Below are 22,942 nucleotides of genomic sequence, written 5' to 3' on the forward strand. Positions count from 1 at the left end.
CCTTGGGAGGATGAAAGAGGAGAATAGAAGGGCTAATGTACGTAAAAATCAAGGAAGCATGTGGGATAAAAGTGTAGTGAGCTAGCAGACCTTGCAAAAACAAAAAGCCATAGAGGGTGGGGGTATTGGAAATGCTCATACGATTTGATAAAAGAGCAGGGCAAGGTGTGGTAAAGGTACGGCAGCTCACTACTAGGTGGTATCCCAAGCTCTGTGCAGCAAGGAGGTTGTTACTCCTCCTCTATTGCATAATCTAGAGATAGAGACCCTAATTCCACTGTTGTCACTTTTTGGGCTGCTTGTTTTGGGTTTGATAAAATCACTATTTAGTTTGCTGCACATCTCTGAGTACTGAGCTCTGTATAACCCCGCCCACACCACTGATTGGCACAGTGAACACAGAAAGCTGCCAATCAGTGGTGAGGGCGGGGTTATACAGAGCTCAGTACTTAGAGAACTGCTAGATCTGCAGCAGATAAATCATGGATTTCATCAAAACTGCAGCAAGCAGCCCAGTAAGTGACACATCACTAGAATCGAAGTCTCAGATGGAAGAGCATAAACCTACTGACGAATGTATTTTTTTCGTTATAAAGAAAGCATATTACAGTTCTTGCTAGATTGGCAATCTAATGAGCATGCTTTTGTTGAAAGGACAGTGGTCGTGTGTAAACTTTTAGCTTTTTTGGCTTCTGCAGTCTCTGTGCATCACTGCAGCGGTTTTTTTTTTTTTTTCAGCGCTGGTGCTTCTGATTTAAGGTCCCTGCACCCACTCTCATACTCACCCATCGGCATCTTCACCTTTTATCGACACTGCTCTGCTCCCGCGGCGCCATCTTGTGACTGCAACTTATGACTGAACGGAAGTCAGAAGTAATAGTCCCAAGTTCCCAATGCAAGTCTATGAGGCCAGAACGAGGATGTCATAGACTTGCATTGAGCTGTGACCTCCGGTTCACCCAGCAAACATCGGAGCCATCCGGCGGGTCACAATCTGCTGGAAACTGATTGGAGCGGCGGTGATAGAAGGTGAAGATGACGGATGGTAAGAATGAGACTAATTGCAGGGATCTTAGATTAGAAACACCACTCCAGTGGTAAAATTTTTTTAAAAAAAACCCGCTGGAGTGGTGCTTGACTGGCCTGACAATGTGTCAGTGATCTTGTGATGGCGCGGTCTGTAACCCGTCTCTCCTTTCCTGAGCCATCTTCTAAGCAGATTCATGACCAAATCATTTTCCAACTTACTAATCGTCATAAATCAGTGTAGAAGTTGGATAGAGGAATTATCCTTCTGTATCACAGAAAACAGTGCGTAGTCTGCTCTCCAGTGATGGTACGTCGGTAACTGGCAGACCTGGAAGAGTCGCTTTCCTGGGGAATATAACACAGTTGCTACTTTTCCAGGTCACAGATCACCAAGATCGCAGAAGCCGACATTGGCACCATGTGCCTCCAGCTGTCCTCTTGTCCTGGAGAGTATTCCTACTTCAGTCCTCGCACCATGTCCATGTGGGCCGGCCCTGAACACTGGCGTTTTCGTCCTAAACAGAAAAGTAAGTGATTTCACTTTTTTTTTTTGTTGTTTTTGTTTTTCAAGCATCTTACAAACCTGAGATACAGAAACTTTATCAGTTACTGTCGTCTCCATTTTACTTTTACTAGTTGAGTCTGCTGGTGACAATCATAGAGTCAAGAAGGCAAAGAAAGTTTTTGTGCTCGACTTTGAGGAGGATATTGATTTTAAGGTTCATTTTTGTAAGACTAAGGTAAGTTCAATATTTCCCTTGTTTTGTTTATTTTTGTTTTTGTTTTCTTTCCACCTTTTATTCCCAGCTGAGTTTACATAGGACAGTCTGGTGTGTTGCTTTTTTAAGGAGATCAGAAAATAAAGATTTTGCCACAAGCCATAATTTATCTGAAATAACTAGTGGAGGCATCAATTAAAGCTGTGAATTGTCTGGTAAATCTACTTCTGACACTCTCAAAAGAATGCAAGCGATTTGGGTAAGTCCATGTTCACACGTTCAGTATTTGGTCAGTATTTTACATCAGTATCTGTAAACTAAAACCAATAGTGGGTGATAAATGCAGAAGTGGTGACGTGTTTCTATTATACTTTTCCTCTGATTGTTCTACTCCTGGTTTTGGCTTACAGATACTGAGGTCAAATACTGACCAAATACTGAACATGTGAACGTGGCCCTATAGGGGGACATAGGAACCCACAGCTGTTCTCTCTTTAACATCTGTATGATACATATACAAGGGTGACGGTTGGTATACCTAGCACAGGACTCAATGGTCTGGGGCAGTGCGCAGAGATGCAGGACAACAAATGACAGCGTGTCCTATAGTGCTGTACACGAAAGAAGACCACAGTGTGTTTCTCTTCAGGATCCGCGCATTCCTTGACCCCGACACCACAAAAACACTAGTGCATGCCCTTATTATCTCCCTCCTTGACTATTGCAACCTCCTACTCTCTGGCCTCCCCTATAGCACTCTGACACCCCTCCAATCCATCCTACACTCTGCTGCCCGACTAATCCACCTGTCTCCCCGCTATTCCCCAGCCTCTCCTCTATGCCAAGCCCTTCACTGGCTTCCTATCGCCCAGAGACTCCAGTTCAAAACCCTTACAATGACATACAAAGCCATCCACAACCAGTCTCCTCCATACATCCGTGACATGGTCTCCTGGTACCTACCTACACGCAACCTCCGATCCTCCCAAGACCTCCTTCTCTACTCCCCTCTCATCTCTTCTTCCCACGCCTGCATCCAAGACTTCTCCCGTGCTTGCCCCATACTCTGGAACTCTCTACCCCAACATATCAGACTCTCGCCTACCATGGAAACCTTCAAAAAGAACCTGAAGACCTACCTCTTCCGACAAGCCTACAACCTGCAGTGATCGTCAACCTACTGAACCGCCGTACAACCAGCTCTACCCTCTCCTAGTGTATAATCACCCATCCCCTGCAGATTGTGAGCGCTCACGGGCAGGGTCCTCCCTCCTTATGTACCTGTGCACCTTGTTTTTTGCTCATGTTTAGTTGTATTTGTCTATATTCATATGTAAAGCGCCATGAAACAAATGGCGCTATAAGAATGTACAATAATAATAAAAATAATATGTGTCAGGATGGGGCAAATAGTGGGAATTCACATAGGAACACAGTGAACAAAGAATACCTGATTAAGATGTATTCAGGTGAGGCAAACTTATTGGGGTTGCACCTATTGATCAACACCTTTCTTGATCATTCCGGTGTTCATCATAATAGAAAAAACGCTTGATACTTCCCTTCGTCCAGTGAGGTTATTGCTGCGATTCCTGACTATCATGTGACATTGTTATATGACTGTGGCAGCCAATCAGCATCAATGTCCTGGCACCGGAGAATCCTGACAGCTCACTGTGTGCGCGATGTGAGAATTTGCAAGTCTGCTGTCACTCTATGTGACTGCAGGCTTGCAAATTCTCACATTGCGCACACTTGAACCCCAAGCATTGACACCTTTTAACCTCTGCTTTATTCTTTGTCTATGGGACTGCTGGAAATAGCTGAGCGTTGTACTCTGCTTTCTCTGACAGCCCCATGAAGGATACATGGAGCAGAGATCAAGCACGCGCACCTCGACTGCATTTGTGATGGAGCTCTGCAGAGCCATTTCGGGTGGTCCGTGAGCGATACCCTAACCTATAAGTAGGGCATTCCTAGCTGAGGATTCTTGAAATAACCCTCCAAACCCCGAGAGGGGCGGGGGGAATCCAAAAAGCTTTATATCCGATGTTGAAGCAGTGAAGCCGAACTTCCATACTTCGTGAATTGTGTATGGCAGGAAATATGATTATATAAAATCCAGGTCGTAATACATTTTTAACAACACTTTATTTTTACTTTCCATAACCCGTGAGACTCTTTAATGCATTATTAATATTCTTTTTCTACCAACATCCAAACATTGTGCTAGGAATATTTTCCTAATGATGGAACGCCAAAAAAAACATATGAACGAGACAGAGTATTTAATTTTATTTTCTCCGTCACAATAGACTCGTAGCTGAGGACACTGCCACATTACATGTATTCGCCCCTCGCCTTGTTCTGTACTGCAGCTCCTGTAAATGCAGAGCATAAAGCATGCGTCTAGATTTCAGGGCAGAAATCCATAGCCCATACTGAAGGGACCACGCTCTGTTCACCCCGTACTACAGACGCCCGTCCTGGAAGGTTTTTCACGGCCCCTAAATATTTAAAGAGAACCTGTCATCAGGGGTATGCATATTAAAATAAAGCTATGCCCCTAATGGCGCAGTTATACTGACATAATAAGGACATTCAGTGAAGAAATCTGCAGCCTAATTGTTTTAAACCCATCATTAGAAGTTTTGGTTTCCGTGCATTGCGGTTGAACTGTGAGTAGGGTCTTCGGCTACCGCAAGATCAATCTGCGCAAGTGCCATCCACAGCTAAGATGACACAAGCCTTAGAAGCTGGTTAGAGATTAAATATTAAAACTTAACTTTTACTTACATTAATTAAAATCACAATAGTGACCATAGGTGAACAAAGTGCCAGTGTTTAAAACCAACAACGAAAACAAAAAACAACCACAAAGCAGAACACAGGTAAAAACCAAATGGAACAGTATTTGTAAACCACTCATATATGTCTCAAGAGTTTTATGCATATGGTGTTTAACAACAAATGAGCAAGCTCAGCAAAAATATGTAGCGGGCCGAACCCCGTCCTGTTATATTTAAACCACCGATAACACCGGAATACATATATGCCTCACAAACCAATTTGTGCATATCCGCATATGTTCAGCAGGTGTTTATGCGTGGGTGCATTTATTTATAGCATCTTGGTTTATACTCATCTGTGGGACCGATACTGTCAGCGGTGCCTCCTCAGAGAGTCCGGGATCTAGATGCGGATCATGCCGTTCTATCCACTGATCCCGTTTAGTGCCTATGTCTCCCGACGCGTTTCCTCTTTTGATTCATCAGGGGAGTGATGACATACGTACTACCGCATGTACGAGCCTTGCTAAACCATGTGTCTTTTACCTGTCTTAAATAGACTCCATATGTTCTTCTGTGCAGCGTGCGCATGGACGCCGGTGACTCATTTCCGGAGCGTCCATGCGCAAGTAAAAGTTAAGTTTTAATATTTAATCTCTAACCAGCTGCTAAGATTTAGGAATATATTGGTTATTGTGAGTTTTGTCTTTGCTGATAAAATAAGATGACACAAGCCCAAAATTTAACTAGGGAAGAAGATGATGACACCAGAGACCACATGGGGGCTGTGGCAGAGCTGGAGACCCTACCCATAGTCCCACCCTGATACACAGAGACCAAAACATCTAATGATGATTTTAAATCAACCAGGCTGTGGATTTCTTTACTGAATGTATGTATTAAATCAGTATAACGGCGCCATTATGGCCATACCTTTAGTTTAATATGCACAACTCGGACAATAGGTTCTCTTTTTAAAGCTGAAAAACACACAAAAGGAATAGTCGGTCAGGGGGCATCAAGATGCAATATTATATGTATTATGGTTTGCTTATATAGCGCCATTCTATTCTGCAGCGCTTTAAACACATAGTCATCACTGTCCCCTTCGGGGCTCACAATCTAAGTTCCCTATCAGTATGTTTTTGGAGTATAGGCAGAAGTCGTAGTACCCCGTGGAAACACACAAATGTGGAGAGAACATACAAAGTCTTTGCAGATGTTGTCCTTAGCGGGATTCGAACTGTTTAACCCCTTAGATGCTGTTGTCAATAGTGACTACATCATTATAAATGGTTAACAGTGTGTGGGGGCTTCCTGTTTATCCAAATTGGTGCCCTCAGATCTTGATTGTGTGGTCCTGATGTTTGCCGTGGCAATTCACGACCAAATAGCGGCCTTAGAGTCTGACGGCTGCAGTAATCTGTTCAGAAGTTAGTGATATTTATGTGGTAAAAATGCACATTTTCATTCCTATCATGCCACTTTGCATTAATTCCTGTAGAGCACCTGAAGGGTTAATAAACTACCTGACAGCAGTTTTCAATATGTCAGGGGGTGCTGTTTTTAAAATGGTATCTCGTTTGGGGGTTTCCCAATATATGAGACCCCTAAAGTCACTTCAAAAATGGATAAGTCCCTAAAAAAATAAATTTTGTAAATTTCCTTGAGAAAATGAAAAATTGCTGCTACATTTTTAATCCTCCTAAAATGCTAACAACATAAAATAACATTTTACAAATGATGCTGATGTAAAGCCGACATGTGGGAAATGTTATTTATTAATGGTTTGCTGTGGTATAACCATCTGGATTAAAGGGATAATCATTCAACGTTTGAAAATTGCTAATTTTTTTAACATTTTTCTCAAATTTTTGATATTTTTTTTTATAAATAAACACAAAACATATTGACCTAAATTTACCATTATCATAAAGTATAATGTGTCACGAAAAAACAGTCTCAAAATCACTGGGATTTGTTGAAGCATTGCAGAGTTATTACCACATAAGGTGACACTGGTCAGATTTAAAAAATTTGGCTACGTCAGGAAGGGTCATTGATGTCACATCAGTGGGGGTCCAACAGCTGGCACCCCCACTGATCAGTTGTTACCCACTTCGACATTGGCTGGATGTATACAGTGTATAGAGCTTGGACAACTGTGCAGTGGTAGACCCCAGGTATTGAACTAAATAGCGGCTTTGCTGCAGTACCAGAGAACGGCCACTAGGCAGTATATGGAGCTGTGCTGTACCGCCTCCATACACAGCTTACTGCTGGAGATGGTGACATTTTGATTAGTGGGGGCCAGGTGTTGGATCCCCTCCACTTGTTTTTATTTATTTTAATTCCATATGTATGTGAGAAACGTGTACAAAAAGTTTCAAGCAATCCCATCGCTTAGGCTTCTTTCACACTAGCGTCGGAATCTCCCCGTCGCAATGCGTCGGGGAGAGATTCCGACGCTAGCGTTTGCTGCATTGCGCAATGGGTGCACCGGATGCATTTTTCCGGCGCATCCGCTGCCCCATTGTAAGGTGGGGGCGGAGTTCCGGCCGCGCATGCGCGGTCGGAAAAAGCGGTCCGTCGGGAGAAAAAAACGTTACATGTAGGGTTTTTTTCTCCCGACGGTCCGCCAAAGCACGACGCATCCGTCGCAAGACGGATGCGAAGTGTGCCAATCCGTCGCAAATGCGTCGTTAATAGAAGTCTATGGGGAAAAAACGCATCCTGCAAGCACTTTTGCAGGATGCGTTTTTTCTGCAAAACGACGCATTGTGACGGATTTAAAAAAACGCTAGTGTGAAAGTAGCCTTACAGTAATGGCAAAGCAAAAAAAACTGAAGAGCTAGATTTCTGAATTCCCCAAGTGTTGGACCCCCACCACTCTGATATTGATAATCTAAGGATAATTATTAGTATCGGGACAAACGTTTTACTTACTAGTATGAAAGAGAAAAATCACTTTGAAATTTTCCTCCTTCCAGCCACATGTTCTAGCTAATGAGAGCCGAGGGTATCCCTGGTAATCGCCTTCATTTCCTATCTAGGCAGCTACGACGCTGGCAAAGTCTACACTGGAGAACCAAAATAAGAAGTCCACCACCCTGCCAGCTGACTTCCACTACGATCCAGACAACATTGCAAAGTTGAACCTCAGACCTATAGATAGGGTAAGGCTTCACTGCCTTTTTACTTAGGAATCATTGGAGGCAAGTTTCATATCCCCCTTCCCTTCCCACAGATCAAAAAGGTGGCGCCCAGGAATCCTACTTCTGACCAAGAAGATGGTATCAAAGAATATGATTATAACAATCCCAATGACACCACCAACTTCTGCCCAGCAATGCAGGTAAGCACTTTTGTTTAGCCTTTCCCCTCCGCAGCTAATTTTAGTTTTTACCTCCCTTTTCACCAAAAGCCATAAAGTTTTTATTCCTCCATAGACACAGCCTTACGAGGGCTTGCTTTTTTGCAGTAATTTTAAATGACTCAATTCATATTACATAGCCTACTGTAAAAGGGAAAAAATCCAAGTTGGATGAACTGGTGAAAAAAATACAATTCAGCCATTGATGTTTGGGTTTTGTTTTTATGGTGTTCATTGTATGGTAAAAATGACCAGATAATCCTATTTTCTACGTCACTATGATTACGGCAATGACAAAGTTTGTATAGATTTTTTTTTTTTTTTTTAAATGATGAAAAATTCTATGCTTAATAACTCACCCTTTGATTGGGGCCACTCTTCCATGTTGCAATAATCCCTTTGTTCATTCATCAATTCTGCCACTATCTTCTATGTAGGCTATCTTGGGTAATGTAATCCACTTTTCCCCCCGGGAATAGAGGATGACATATTTTGCTCCTTGTTAAACAATGGCTATTTTGGACAGGGGAACTTATGGCTTTCAAAGAAACACCTTCAGGGTTTCTTGACTCCTTCGCCCTAAGGACCCTGTAGAATTGGTCTACTTTCTCATATTCCTCACTCATTCCCATCTAGAGCAATTAAAAAAAAACAAATAAAACAATAAAACAATTTTTGAAGTGGAATGTTCAAACACTGGCCCAGAATTTGTCATTCTTATATGCCCTTCTGATTGATCCGCTGGACCAGTCTAAAATTCGGTTTCAGACCAAATGGGAGAAGTTTCTGGATCACACATTGACGAGGGACCAGTGGAGACAGGTCTTCACTCTGACACACAACTCATCCATCAGCTCTCGATTTCTGGAGGCCGCCTATAAACTACTCTCTTGGTGGTATCTGATCCCAGCCCACCTACACTATATTTCCAGAAGCCAATTGCATGTGTTGAGGATGCGGGAAAGAAGAGGGTGACCCATGACATACTTTCTGGTCTTGCAAACTTCTTTCTCTTTTCTGGGGAAAAGTACAACTAGTGATTCGTAAATTCACTGATCTTACTTCAGACCTTGATCTAGCTCAAGTCTTTCTTCATAGATCACTTTAAAAGCTTATAAAAACTAAATTCTGAGACGTTTGATTACATCTGCTAAAGCGTGCGTACCTTTGTTATGGAAAAGTGACACCACTCCCGACAATCTCGCACTGGTTTTCCAAAATAAATAAGATTATACTAATGGAGGAGCTCACCTCCGCCATCAATAACTCCCATGACAACTTCTACAAAACATGGTTGTATTGGATGGGGTTTAAATTATCTGCTGATTACATCGTCCTTCTACAGGACACTAAGTCTACCCTTTAGGAGCCTCTCTGCTGTTCCCCTCACCCTCTTTTCCCTTTCCCCATTCCCCTTTGTCTTTGTGTGTCTCTGGGTTTATGGTTTTCACTTCCTCTCTTGCTTTTTCTTGTCCTTCCTTGTTAATTTACAGAAGTATGTAATAACTCAACGTTTAAGTTTGAGTCACTATGCAGGTAATATTCTATAACGCAATGCACCAATGTTTAACCCGTGACTCTACCTTCGATTGTGTTTACTTTTATTTTGCTTTAAATGTTATGAAGATACTGTTTATTTCTATGTGGTCTTGTTGGATCTGTTATTTCCGACACAATCAGTGCCTTAAATTTGCATTTGTATTTCTTTTTGGAATTTAATAAAGATAAATTTATAAAAGAAAAAGAGTGATGAAAAAAGTGCAAAAGTTTGTAGAAAGGAAAAAAAATGTAATCACCATTTTCCAAGACCTATAGTGTTTTTCCTTTTTCTCCTTCGCCTCATTGGGGGACACAGGACTGTGGGTGTATGCTTCTGCCGCCAGGAGGCTGACACTAAGTAAACTTAAAAAAAAAAAAGTTAGCTCCTCCTCCATCGTATACACCCTGACACTGGCTACCAGAGACTCCAGTTTATGCTTAGTGTCTCAAGGAGGCACATCTCTGGGTCCTGGATTTTTGGACCCGACTTTCAACTTTTGGATTGAGGGGGCGACGGACCTTTTTGAGGGTCCGATCTCCCCAAACCATCAACGGGCAAGCACGTGTGATACTACTCCACGTATCCTTCCCCGCTACGTGGGATTTTTCACTGGACTTGGCCCTGACCACCCTGAGGTATCTAGACCCCAGGCTGTACAGGTGCACCTAGACGTCCGTGTGTTCTCCCCTGATTTCTACACCCCTGCGTGGGGTGTTAGCTGGGGTGGAGGACGGTCCCTCTCCTTATCCTGGGATAATGGAGTTTGGGTTTCTGCACCGTCATTCATTTCCACCCCTCGCTGAGTGTGGTGTGTCAAAGGGGGGGCTCCTGAGTACCTGTTGCGGCGGTCTCCGGGTGAGGCAGGCGTCCTTTTTTGTGCTGGCGCTACGTTTTGGTCCGGCGCTGCGGCGTTAGCAGAGCTGCGGCGTTATCTGGAGCGGCGCCGCGGCGTTCGGTCGGCAGCGCTCCGGAGCGCCGCGGTGTTGGAGAGAGATCGGCGCCGCTGTTCCTCCGGAGGCTTCGGCCCTGCCTGGCTCCCTGCAGGCGTGGGGCTGTTTCCTGGAGCCCGGGACTTCCGGGCGGCAGGCCGCGCTGCGGGGCTCCGCCCCTTCCGGCGCGTCACGTCCGGTTCCGGTTTCTCCGATCACTGAGGGGGAAAATTGAGGCCGCGGCTTCGGGCCTGCTCTAGGCTGCGGCTTAGTTTGGCGGTCCCTCCCCCCTATAGCCTGCTGGACATATAAGGCAGCACATTTGGGCTCCGTATCGTGCTGTCAGGATCCATCTCTGTATTCGTGGGGACACAGGACTGGGGTAAGTGCTTCTCTCTCCAGCTGGGAAGCATTCCTTTTTTCCCAGTCTCTGGCCCTGGGTATAGCATTACGGATCATTATGTCTAGAAAGGTTAAGACTCACACGGTTCTTTTCCAGTTGTGTATCTTGTAATGCCCTTTTTCCGCACGCCCAAAGTAATCGCCTCTGTGAGGCCTGTGACTCTGAACGTGTCCAGGAGCCCCCCCCCCCCTGCCAGTCCTCCAGTAGTCTCTCCGGCTCCGGTCCCTCAGCCAGACGCTGTGGTAGCTCCACCGGAATGGGTCACGTCCTTGTCACAATCCATGGCGTCCCTTACTGAAACGATCAAATCGCTGCAGACCCCGGCGGTCGGGACCGGTAATCCACCTGTCTCAGAGAGGGCCTCGGGGTCTCAGGAGTCTTCGGCCTGCAGGGGCCGCGCTCTCACTCGTCAGATGCATGGAAAGCGGATTCGCAAAGCGTCTCCCAGGCACTCAGGTGCTTCTGCTCTCGCTCTCCTTCCCCTGCAGAAAGCGGTGAAGTTGAGACTGACTACGAGTCGGAAGGGTCTCTTAATTTTGATAAACCTGGGTTTCAGGAGTCAGTAGACAGCCTAATTGAAGCTGTCAATCAGTCTTTGGGGATAGAAGACGAGCTCGTCTCTTCCTCTGATCATAAGGTCTCATTTAAGCGGTCTAAACGGGCCCATAGGGTTTTTTCCTCTCATCCTGAGTTCGAGGACCTGATTCGACGCAATAGGGAGCACCCGGACAAACGCTTTTCAGGGCAAAGAGCTCTGAAGGCTAGGTATCCCTTTGCTTCGGAACTTTATAGTAATTGGGCAGAAAATCCTTCTGTAGATCCTCCAGTGTCCCGTTTAGCCTCTAACACGTTGCTATCTCTCCCTAATGGCTCATCGATTAAGGATCCTACGGATCGTCTTATAGAGAGCTTGGCTCGTTCCGTCTTTGAGGCCTCAAGCTCAGCACTTTTTCCTTCCTTTGCGGCAACTTGGGTTGCCAGGGCTATGATATCTTGGTCTGACTCGTTATCTAAGGCTCTCCAGGAAGGTAATGTGTCAGCAGAATTGGCTGAAATGTCATCTCAGGTAGCTATGGCCGGTAGCTATCTGATTAACGCATCTCTGGATGCGGCAGATTGTGCTTCCTCGGCTGCATCTAATGCTATTGCCATCAGAAGGGCCCTTTGGTTAAGGTCCTGGGGGGCTGATTCTACCTCTAAGAAATCTCTTACATCCCTGCCGTATCAGGGTGGTCGTTTGTTCGGAGAAAAGCTGGATCAGCTCATTTCTGACTCCACAGGAGGGAAAAGTAAGTTTCTTCCTCAGCAGAGGGCTAGACAGCCTTTTCGGCGCCAATTTCAGGCTCGTTTTAGAACCTTTCGCTATGTCAGATGGGCCCCAGCATCAGGTTCTCCTGCGCAGGGTCGGCCCAATCAGGACCGAGACGGTCGGACCCCTTATACGGCCAGCCAGGGGTGAAGAATGCGTCCCCAGTCTTCTAGATCTAGAGGATCTAGGACGCAAAGATTTTCGGCCAAGTGACTGGAGGCCTCTTCCGGGCGTCTCCAAAAAGGTAGGCGGACGTCTACTTTTATTTCGCCAGGTCTGGCTTCAGGTAATCCACGACCAGTGGGTGGCAGAGCTCGTATCTTCAGGTTACAAGATAGAGCTGGTCTGTCTCCCTCCTCCCCGGTACTTCCCATCCCGTCTTCCCAAGTGCAAATCTCTTCGTCAAAGCTTGTTCAATTCCATAGAGTCTCTCCGTATCAGCGGTGTCATTTCTCCTGTTCCAAAGGAAGAAAGATTTCAGGGCTTTTATTCCAATCTTTTTGTAGTGCCCAAAAAGGATGGAGCAGTGAGGCCTATCCTAGATCTCAAACTCTTAAACAAGTTTGTCCGCGTTCGAGACTTTCGGATGGAGTCTCTGCGGTCGGTCATCGCCTCTCTGGAAAAGGGAGAATTTTTGGCCTCAGTAGACATTCAGGATGCTTATCTTCATATTCCCATCTTTCCGCTCCATCAAAGATTTCTCCGGTTTGCCGTAAACAATCTACACTTCCAGTTCACGGCATTACCTTTCGGACTGGCTTCCGCTCCCAGGGTGTTCACAAAAGTCATGTCGACTGTGGTGTCCATTCTGCACTCCCGAGGTATTGTCGTCTTGCCATACCTAGACGATCTGCTGATCAAGGGACCGACATTTCAGTCTTGCAGGGAAAATGTCGGCATCACTCTGGACACCCTTTCCCGTCTAGGTTGGTTGGTAAATTTAAGGAAGTCATCCCTACAGCCGTCTCGAAAAATCTCTTTTTTAGGCATGATCTTCGACACCTCTCAAGCCCTAACTATCCTTCCCCAGGACAAGGTCCTAGCCCTTCGGCGGGAAGTGAGGAATCTTCTACAACCTTACCCTCATACGATTCGGTCCGGGATGAGGGTGTTAGGAAAGATGGTTGCAACCATAGAGGCGGTTCCGTTTGCACAGTTTCATCTTCGACCCCTCCAACGTGCAATCCTATCAGCATGGAACAGAAATCCTCTCTCTCTCAACAGCAAATTTCGGTTGTCTTTCCAGACCAAACAGGCTCTCGCTCGGTGGCTAAACAGCTCATCTCTACTCAGGGGGAAGCCCTTTCCCCCAACCAATTGGCTAGTGGTCACAACAGATGCCAGTCTCCTGGGTTGGGGAGCAGTGTTCTTCCATCACACAGCTCAGGGACGCTGGTCTCCTCGGGAATCAGACCTCCCCATCAATATCTTAGAGATTCGAGCAGTCCGGCTAGCCTTGTTACGTTTTCACCATCTTCTGGCGGGTCGCCCTGTCCGGATTCAATCGGACAACGCCACAGCGGTAGCTTACATAAATCACCAGGGGGGCACCCGCAGCAAGGCAGCCATGCAGGAGGTAAAACTGATTCTACTCTGGGCGGAGAGAAATCACTCTGTGATCTCAGCGGTCCACATTCCGGGCGAAGAAAACTGGGCGGCAGATTTCCTAAGCCGTCAGGGTCTAGCCTCCGGGGAATGGTCTCTCCATCCCGAGGTTTTTTTGCAGATATGCCATCTTTGGGGAACTTCAGACGTGGATCTAATGGCGTCCAAGGTGAATGCCAAGGTGCCCAGTTTTGTCTCTCGGTACCGAGATCCCCAGGCTATCGCCGTGGATGCGCTGGTACTGTCTTGGAACCAATTTCATCTCTCTTATCTGTTCCCTCCTCTGGCACTGCTCCCAAGAGTAATCAAGAAGATCAAATCAGAGAGAGTGCCGGCCATCCTGATCGCTCCGGATTGGCCACGATGGACCTGGTATGCAGACCTGGTACAACTTCTCGTCGGGGTTCCTTGGCGGCTCCCCGATCGGCCGGATCTTCTATCTCAAGGGCCGATCTACCACCAGAACTCAGAGGTCCTACGTTTGACGGCCTGGCCGTTGAATCTTGGGTTTTAACTCAGGCTCGCTTTTCTCAAGAAGTGGCTGATACCATGATCAGTGCACGTAAGTCCGTTTCGGCCAGGATTTATTATCACACTTGGAAGGTGTTTCTTTCTTGGTGTAGAGAACTCCTCTGCGTTTCTCCGTTCCAAACATTCTAGCCTTCCTTCAAGCAGGCCTGGTTTCTGGGCTTGCTCCTAGTACCCTTAAAAGGCAGGTTTCGGCTTTATCAGTACTTTTTCAGTGCAGGATTGCTCCTAATCGTCAAGTCAGGACTTTTTTCCAGGGAGTCGCTCATAAGGTCCCTCCTTATAAGACTCCTTTGGAAGCTTGGGACCTTAATCTGGTCTTAATGGCTTTACAGGACGCTCCTTTTGAGCCTCTTCAAGAGGTTTCTTTGATGTTTCTCTCTTGGAAAGTCGTATTTTTAGTGGCCATAACGTCCATAAGACGGGTATCGGAGCTGGCAGCTCTTTCTTGTCGTCCTCCTTTTTTGCGTTTTCATCAGGACAAGGTGGTGCTCAGACCAGCACCGTCCTTTTTGCCGAAGGTTGTTTCATCATTTCACATCAATGAAGATATTGTTCTGCCCTCTTTTTGTCCGGCACCTACGCACCGTGTAGAAAAAGCTCTCCATACGTTGGATCTGGTGAGGGCTCTGAGGAGGTACGTTTCCCGTACGGCCCCCTTTCGCCAGACAGATGCCCTGTTTGTCCTTCCGCAGGGTCGCAGGAAGGGATGCACGTCTTCAAAATCTACCCTGGCCAGATGGATAAGGGCGACCATTCAGAAGGCTTATCGCTCCATGGGCATGACGGTTCCGGCCGGAATCAAGGCTCATTCGACTAGAGCAGTGGGGGCTTCCTGGGCCGTTCGGCACCAGGCCTCAGCAGAGCAGGTTTGCAAGGCTGCGACCTGGTCTAGTCTGCATACATTTGTCAAACATTATAATGTCCACTCCCAGACCTCTGCAGATGCAAGTCTGGGTAGAAGAATTCTTCAAGCGGCAGTGGCGCATTTATAGACAAACATTATCTGGATGTCTTTTACTGGTGAGTTATTTTTCCCACCCAGGGACTGCTTTAGGACATCCCACAGTCCTGTGTCCCCCAATGAGGCGAAGGAGAAATAGGGATTTTTGGTTACTCACCGTAAAATCCTTTTCTCCAAGACGCTCATTGGGGGACACAGCTCCCTCCCTGGTAGCCTTATGGCTGCTTTTGTTATATCTGATTTTATTAGTCAGTAGGATCTTTTCTAGACATAAGTTTCTGTATTTATGCTGTTATATTGTTTATTGTGTTTTGTTCTCCTACTGCTTTTTGCACCAAACTGGAGTCTCTGGTAGCCAGTGTCAGGGTGTATACGATGGAGGAGGAGCTAACTTTTTTTTTTAAGTTTACTTAGTGTCAGCCTCCTGGCGGCAGAAGCATACACCCACAGTCCTGTGTCCCCCAATGAGCGTCTTGGAGAAAAGGATTTTACGGTGAGTAACCAAAAATCCCTATTTTTTGTCACTAATGCTGTGTGAAGGCTAGTTTTCTGGTGCCCTGAGCGGACTGTATAATTGCTACCAATTTGGGGAATATATACCGTTTTGTTATTGTTTTTATTGCATTGTTTTTTAGGAAAAAAAATCCTTATAGAAGGGGAGGGGGAGGGGTGGTGAGTTGAATTCCTTAGACATATATTCAAGATGGAAGTGATGGGGCCTTCAGTAGCCCGCATGGTGACATTCAAAAGCATTTAAGGAGGTTCCTGAAAAATACATTGATTTTGTATCCACATTATAGGTGATAAATATATTTTGTGGGCTATCCCATAATTTAGAGGGGACCAGCTGACGTGAGTTGGGGCTGACTTACGATCCCACTGTATCCACTTGATTCTTTGCGTTAGTCACTTACCTCCGCCTGCGCTCATCGTCTTATTGAAATAACCTTGCGTCTCCGCTAATCTGAATTTTCGGAATCCAACTATCTGATGACTAGTTTTAACCTTTACCGGCATCGCAAAATCATTGTAGTCGTCAATATAGCTCCTCACAGAGTAACATTTGTGCTGCCTTCTACTGTAGGTCGATGATGACTTTGATGACGACGGGACATTCATGGGACCCAGTGATGACTTCACGGTGTGCAATAGGACAGTAGAGAACAGGTTAAGTCTCGATGGTGAACATCACCTTATTGCGGAGCCTCAGAAGGTGAGTTACACACTTCGACAGCTGAAAGTAAGAGTTGTCAGAAACTATTTTATGAGCGTGTCCTCCTTTTCTACATTTTCTTGCAGGTAAACAGGATAGAAATAAACTATGCAAAAACTGCAAAAAAGATGGACATGAAGCACCTGAAAACAAGTATGTGGGGGCTACTAACCAGTGACCCACAAAATGATGAGGTGAGTAGGCAGGGGTGTTGAAGAGGAATTCTTAAAGGGAACCTGTCGGCAGGATTGTTCTGAGTATCCTACAGACAGTGTCAGGTCGGCGCCGTTATACTGATTACAATGATACCTTAGTTGATGAAATCTGTCTTGTGGTTGTTGTTTAATCTTTATTTTCAGTTTTGAGTTAATGATATGCTCGTGCTCCAGGGCGGCCTGGGAGGGTCTTCATGTGGTGCTCTGATTTAGATATTCATACTAATGACTTCTGACAGGTCACTGATCCCACATTTGACATACTGATTATAATGGTTTTTTTTTAAGTAACTTCACATTTGGCACGTGGTGTCTGCACTGTAGCGTGCTCGCATCTATAATGTGCATTTAATTATTTTATTTGGTGATCTAAATTTATTCAGAAAAAAAGAAAATCTCTCTTAAAACGGTGTCGGCCGCGCCTGCGCAGTAGCATCTATTGGCGTTCCGATAGTTGTTACTGCTCAGGCGCCATCCTGGTGGTGTAGTGCAGCGGTAGCACACTTATGAAGTGAGGTGGCAGTGACCCACAAAGTTCAAACACAAAACTCCTTTTAATATGTTTAATGCGTTTACAGTCACTAAACATGCTGGCCTACCCTTTGACCAGTATCCATGGGCGACTGCACCACCGTGTCAATGTCTCTTACAGCTGTACACAGTCCTTGATATCCTCCTGTTTGCAGTCGTTACACACGCCAGTCCTCCTTAGTGCACAGGATGGTCTACCTCCAGTTCACCTCCTGGCACAAGGCACTACGCCTCCGTGTGCATCCTGGGGAGAACAAACAGCGACCCCTACCTGTGACACCAGTCTCTGCCTCACAGTGGCAACAATTTTATTTTTCCTCTAGCAAAATGGCGCCTGTAGCTTCTATCAGATCGCCGATAGATACTACTATGTAGCTGTGGCCGGCGCCATTTTGAGAGAGATTTTTTTTTTTTTTTCCCCAGAATAAATTTAGATCATCAAATAAAATAACTAAATGGACATTATAGATCTGATCATGCTACAGTGCAGGCGCCGCCTGCTGAATGTGAATTTTTTTAAAACATTAAATTCATTATGTAAAATAGGGGGCAGGTCACTGAGGTATCAGTGACCTGTCACAAGCCATGCAGATTAATATGTAAGCAGACCACCACAAAGCTCCCCCCACAGTCCACCCACAGGCCGCCCCGGAGGACGGGAATATGTCATTAACTGAAAACTACAAATAAAGATTAAACAACAACCACAAGACGGATTTCATCAACTCATGTATCATTTTAATCAGCATAACAGCTCTGACCTGACACTGTAAGTTACTGTGCACAATCCTGCTGACACATTCCCTTTAAAGGGTTGGACATTGGTTTACAAGCTAATTAGTTATAGGGGGCGCTAAAGAGAGTTTCCTTTCTTTTCCAGGAGGGTTATCCAATTTTTGAAAAGTACTTAAGAGATGCTAAAATTCTATAACAACTGTTATATATATATTTTTTTTTTAAATGTGAGTGTTTGTAGGCAAAAATACTTCAATTTCCCTTGCTTTAATATGTTTATATGCGTTTAGCGATTCATATCATAGCAGGGGCAATTGAAGAATTTTAAAAACTGTACCCTGTGTACAACTTATGATTGAGCCGATAAACCGTTCAACTGACTCCCGAATAAATGGTTAATCGAATTGTGTAAATATGTACACACTATTGAATCATTACAGTGAAAGAAATAAAACAGAAAACTGATGTGATGTTAACTACTTTTCGACCGCTCTGTAACATCAGTGCAGAGTAAGGTGCTTGCACTCGTTTGTGCAGGATTTGAGAGACGGCTGTCAGACACAGCCTGACTCCCCATGGAGAAGGCAGAGATGGTTTATTACCGTTTCTGCCTTCCAGATCACTGTATACATAGCGCTAAACAAGCGCTTGACCATCTCCCTTATTTAGAGAAATTGAATAGAGTAGTAAGCTGTTGATTTGGGCCAATTATGGGCATTTTCTGATTAAGAAAACAGGTGCTAAATGGTTGGACTTTTCAGCCAATCACAGACTGAAGCTGATGGCGGTAATGCAAATTGATTAAACAGAAGTTATAATTGCAAGTTTGGGAAACTTACTGCTTTACATTTTGTTCCTGCCTCCTTGCCTCACCATCAACTGTGAAAACCAGCTCATATGCATATTGATGTTACAGCTCTAATTATAGTTTATGGGAAAGTGCGTAGGAAGCAGTGTGGATAAATGTGCACAGTGAATGAGAGGCTAGCAGACACAGGCAGAAATAGCTGCAGCTGTTAGCATCTATTTTAGCCTACTGCAGAGCTGGATTCACAGAAACTCAGCTCAGTACTATACTGTATAATTTCTTCTACGCTCCTGCTGCTACTGTCTCATGTGCCGCACAGAGAAAGAGGAGCAGGAATCCCTCATGTCCGTGTGTTGTGTATGGGAGACATCATAGCAAATTGTCTCCACTCACCTATTGGAAAACTGGTAAAAATGCAGATACAAGCCATATAATGGCCAGAAATGTGTTATTCCTCTTGTACACACACAAGATATGTTGCTTGTGATGAAAAGATACCCGAAACTACAGATATGCTTTAACCCCTTCACCACCTCTGACGTTCATGTACGTTAACGGTCGTGTCCCTGACTTTAATGTGCCCACGCTGAGCCCACATCTTCCCCTGCCTCTGACAGCCGCGTGTGGATCAGAGCTCCGCCCGCAGCAGTTAACCAGTTAAATCCCGCTGTCAATCACTGACAGCAGGATTCAAAACGCACCAGCCGGAAGAGTGTCACAAAACCCATCCATCGGCGCCCCTGTAATGTGATCGTGGTGCGCTCATGGGTTATTATGACAGCCGGGGGTCTGCTGATGACCCTCATACTGTCATTATGATCTTCCTGTGAATGCCGGCCCATGGCCAGCGTTCATAGGAGCTCGTAATTTCTACTATATAAAGCTGAAGCCCTGCTATTTATAGCACAGGTGATCAGCCGATTGCAGCTTCAAGTCTCCTAAGGGATCTATTGGCTACAGTAGAAAATTTTTTTACGAATATTAAAAAAAGAAAAAAAAAATGTTTGAATCAGCCCCCTTTTTCCCCATTAAAATAAAAGAATTTAAAAAAAAATACACATTAAGTATCGCTACATTCGGATATGTCAGATTTTATCAAAATGGAAATGCTATGGGTCTTAAAAAATGGAAACAAAAACAAAATATTATTTTTTATTTTTTTACAAATTTCAGAATATTTTTTCATCACCTAAATAAAAAAAAACCCCATACATATTTGACATCGACGTACTCGATACGTCGATAGTAACCAGGGGAATCATATTGCCAGCTCAATTTTACCATATAGTGAAGATGATAAATAAAAAAAACAATTGTGGAATTGCATTTTTGGGGCAATTTCACTGCACTTGGAATTTTTTTTCCCAATTTTTCCAGTACATTATACGGTAAAATGAATGGGGTCATTAAAAAAAACAAGCCTTCATATGGCTATACGGCCAGAATAATAAATAAGCTGCGGCTCTTGGAAGTAAAGGAGGAAAAACAAAAACACAAAAAATTGCTAGTTATGGGATTAAAATGTTTGTACCATTGTTTAGTAGAGGGTTTATCTCCAATTTTAGCCTCCATCGAATAATGAAGCAGAAACCGCAGTAGTGAAGGATGAGAAGATTTTCAGCAATATCACAAGTGATCTTCAGAAGAGGTAAGGAAAAAGACAAAAATTGCGTTAAGTAGTTCTACCTCTGTATTACCCCTGATAATATTTTTCTCATGTGATCTATAGGTTACCCACCACTATGGCGCAGAACCTCTCTGTTCCCTTGGCCTTTGCTTGCCTTTTGCATCTTGCTAATGAAAAGGTGAGTAGCCAGAAGACAAGCGAGCGCATAAAACCACAAGTTTAATAATATTAATAATAATAATGCTACACACTTTAATTACCAATAAAGAAGTGAGCGTTGACCAAAGAGCCAGGTAGCCAACAATTGCTCTTGACACCAGTTTTCCATCCCTGAAAAAGAGTTCGGTGTTTATAATTTATGGGATTTTTCAATTTAAGAAAATCAAATTAATTCAAAAGTGAACTCGGATTTCAAGATCTCGGCTTGTTGATCTTGGGCAGGAAGTGTTGCCTACTTCCGCTGAAAATTAGTGATGAGCGAGTATACTCGTTGTTCGGGTGACCTCCGAGTATTTGTTACTGCTCGGAGATTTAGTTCTCATCACCTTAGCTGCATGATGTGCGACTGTTAGCCAGCTTGATTACATGTGGGGATTTCCTAGCAACCAGGCAACCCCCACATGTTCTCAGCCTGGCTAGCAGCTGTAAATTATGCAGCTGCGTCAACAAAAACTAAATCTCCGAGCAGTCACAAATACTCGGAGATCACCCGAGCGTGCTCAGGAAAACCCGTGCAAGGAGTATACTCGCTCATCACTAGTGAAAATGTGTCCCAATCACGTGGCTTTTGGCTCATTAGGGTAAAGGGTGTTTATGCGTATACGGTTTTATGCCTATAGGCTTCTTCTGGGTGCAAACAATAAGCTTCGCTGTTACTCACCATCTCCTGCTGCGGCAGTGCATTTCCACTGCTGCCTCTAGTCTTGACAGCCTGCAGTGGTGATGTGACCAACAGGCCTGCTCATTTCAGTGATTGGCTGCAGCAATGTAGATGGCAAAAGCTACCGTAGTGTCAAGAAAGACCGAGGCAGAACTGGAGCAGGGGTCAGAGTGCAAAGATAAAATTGAAATTGCACAAGCCTGTGAACTAAAACAGGTAAACCATTAAATTCCCTTCAAAAGGGGTTTCTCTAAGCGCAACATAAAGTTCTGCTGTCACTGACTGTAGGGTGCCAAGACATTACAGTGTGCAATGTGCATACTGTCAGGATTTCACTCTATTTCCAACCCAGATAAACCAGTAAATACAATGGTGAAAGACTGGGTTGTCTGCTCCCTCTTCCACCATTCTGCCTGTGTGTCTGAGTCTCGGAGCAGCAGGCGCAATGACGTCAGTATCGGTACATCGCGCCTGCTGTGTGCAGCCTCCGGACGCACCAGTGCACGGAACAAAGCCAGGTAAGTAGATCTGTTGTTTGTTTTTTCTCAGTAGTTTGAGGAAACTATTTTGGGGTCATTATACTGTGTGTGGGGGGGACATCATACTATGTGGGGGTGCAGTTGATCAAGGCCTAAATAACAGGGGCAGTATGATTTACTGCTTTTTATATAATCTTTTGCGTTCTATCGTTTTGTTTAGTTGCTACAGGTAAGACGACTTGTTCCTATAAGTCCTATTATAACATGTATTTGCAGTACCAGCTTGGCCAACAAGTTTAATTTTGCTCAATATTAAGCGATACAAATTAATATAAAATGAATGATCAGAATTGTGTTTGTCCGGTTGATTCCGCTCTCCACAAGAGTCAGTCTCTCATACGGACCCTTAGGAAAATGAATTGCCCACCCCTGATGTGGATTGATTGCAGAAATTTCTGTTGAGCCCGGAAAACCCTTTTAAGATGGTCTGTTAATGGGTTCCAGCTCAAAGATTTCCGGAAATGATCCAGGAGCCTCATTGTTCTGTTTCCTTCACCTTTTCTAGAATCTAAAGCTTCAAGAAGTGGCCGATTTTTCTGATGTGATAATAATGCAAGGAGATTGACCCCGACCGACTCCATAGAATCATCACCCGAACAACTGTGAAGTATTACATGTTGTAGGATCGTCTCATCCTCTGCATACGAACAGTCCAGGGCAGAGGCGCAGCTGTAAATAATGTATTTATGCAACATTTTTACTTTTTTTTTTTTTAATCCTTTCTTCTAAATACAATAGCAAAAAAAAAAAAGAAAGAGAAAATAAAAACATTTGTCAGCCAAAATCCAAACAGTGTTTAATATCTGACACCGACAGAAACATTTACAAGAGGAAACCGGAGTGGAGAGTGTTTGTCTCATGGTTTTGGTTCATTGGCTGTCAGGAAGGAGAGAACCATGAAGTGCACCTGTCCGAGCATTTATACTTCTGCTTTCCGGTCCCTGTGATCTGCTGCTGCCTGGAAGCAAATTCTGTGTCCAGGTTCTGGAAGGAGCACAGAAAGATGTCACCAGCAGGAACCATAACAATACTGGATACATTACCAAAGTCTATATGTCTCTGCAGTACTGTACCTCTTTGCTAAGTCTCAGACGTTCCTGCCATTGTTCAGATTCCATCCTATGTTCCGCGTCCAACCGTTGTAATTTTTTAGATTCCTGATCATGCAAAGTTCTCATTTTCTCTTCCTGTTTGCGAAATGAACAC

General features: G+C 44.6%; 2 protein-coding genes across 2 annotated transcripts in view; one reads left to right on the forward strand and one right to left on the reverse strand.

Moving 5' to 3' along the window:
• NCAPH (non-SMC condensin I complex subunit H) overlaps positions 1-22,520 on the forward strand; it is an 82,829-nt gene extending 60,309 nt beyond the window's left edge. The window contains exons 10-18 of the mRNA XM_069766618.1: positions 1,408-1,556; positions 1,666-1,769; positions 7,591-7,713; positions 7,785-7,892; positions 16,273-16,401; positions 16,488-16,595; positions 20,256-20,338; positions 20,420-20,495; positions 22,242-22,520. Of these exons, the coding sequence (XP_069622719.1) occupies positions 1,408-1,556; positions 1,666-1,769; positions 7,591-7,713; positions 7,785-7,892; positions 16,273-16,401; positions 16,488-16,595; positions 20,256-20,338; positions 20,420-20,495; positions 22,242-22,301 (940 nt within the window). The 3' untranslated portion in view covers positions 22,302-22,520. The remainder of the gene's footprint in view (positions 1-1,407; positions 1,557-1,665; positions 1,770-7,590; positions 7,714-7,784; positions 7,893-16,272; positions 16,402-16,487; positions 16,596-20,255; positions 20,339-20,419; positions 20,496-22,241) is intronic.
• The window catches only part of LOC138676916 (STE20-like serine/threonine-protein kinase), a 105,100-nt gene continuing 104,116 nt past the window's right edge, over positions 21,959-22,942 (reverse strand). Inside the window, exons 17-18 of the mRNA XM_069766617.1 lie at positions 22,810-22,923; positions 21,959-22,720 (exon numbers count right to left, since the gene is read on the reverse strand). Coding sequence (XP_069622718.1) covers positions 22,616-22,720; positions 22,810-22,923 — 219 coding nt within the window. The 3' untranslated portion in view covers positions 21,959-22,615. The remainder of the gene's footprint in view (positions 22,721-22,809; positions 22,924-22,942) is intronic.

This window comes from Ranitomeya imitator, chromosome 4 (genome assembly GCF_032444005.1).
Source record: "Ranitomeya imitator isolate aRanImi1 chromosome 4, aRanImi1.pri, whole genome shotgun sequence".
In the NCBI taxonomy this organism is placed as follows: domain Eukaryota; kingdom Metazoa; phylum Chordata; class Amphibia; order Anura; family Dendrobatidae; genus Ranitomeya; species Ranitomeya imitator.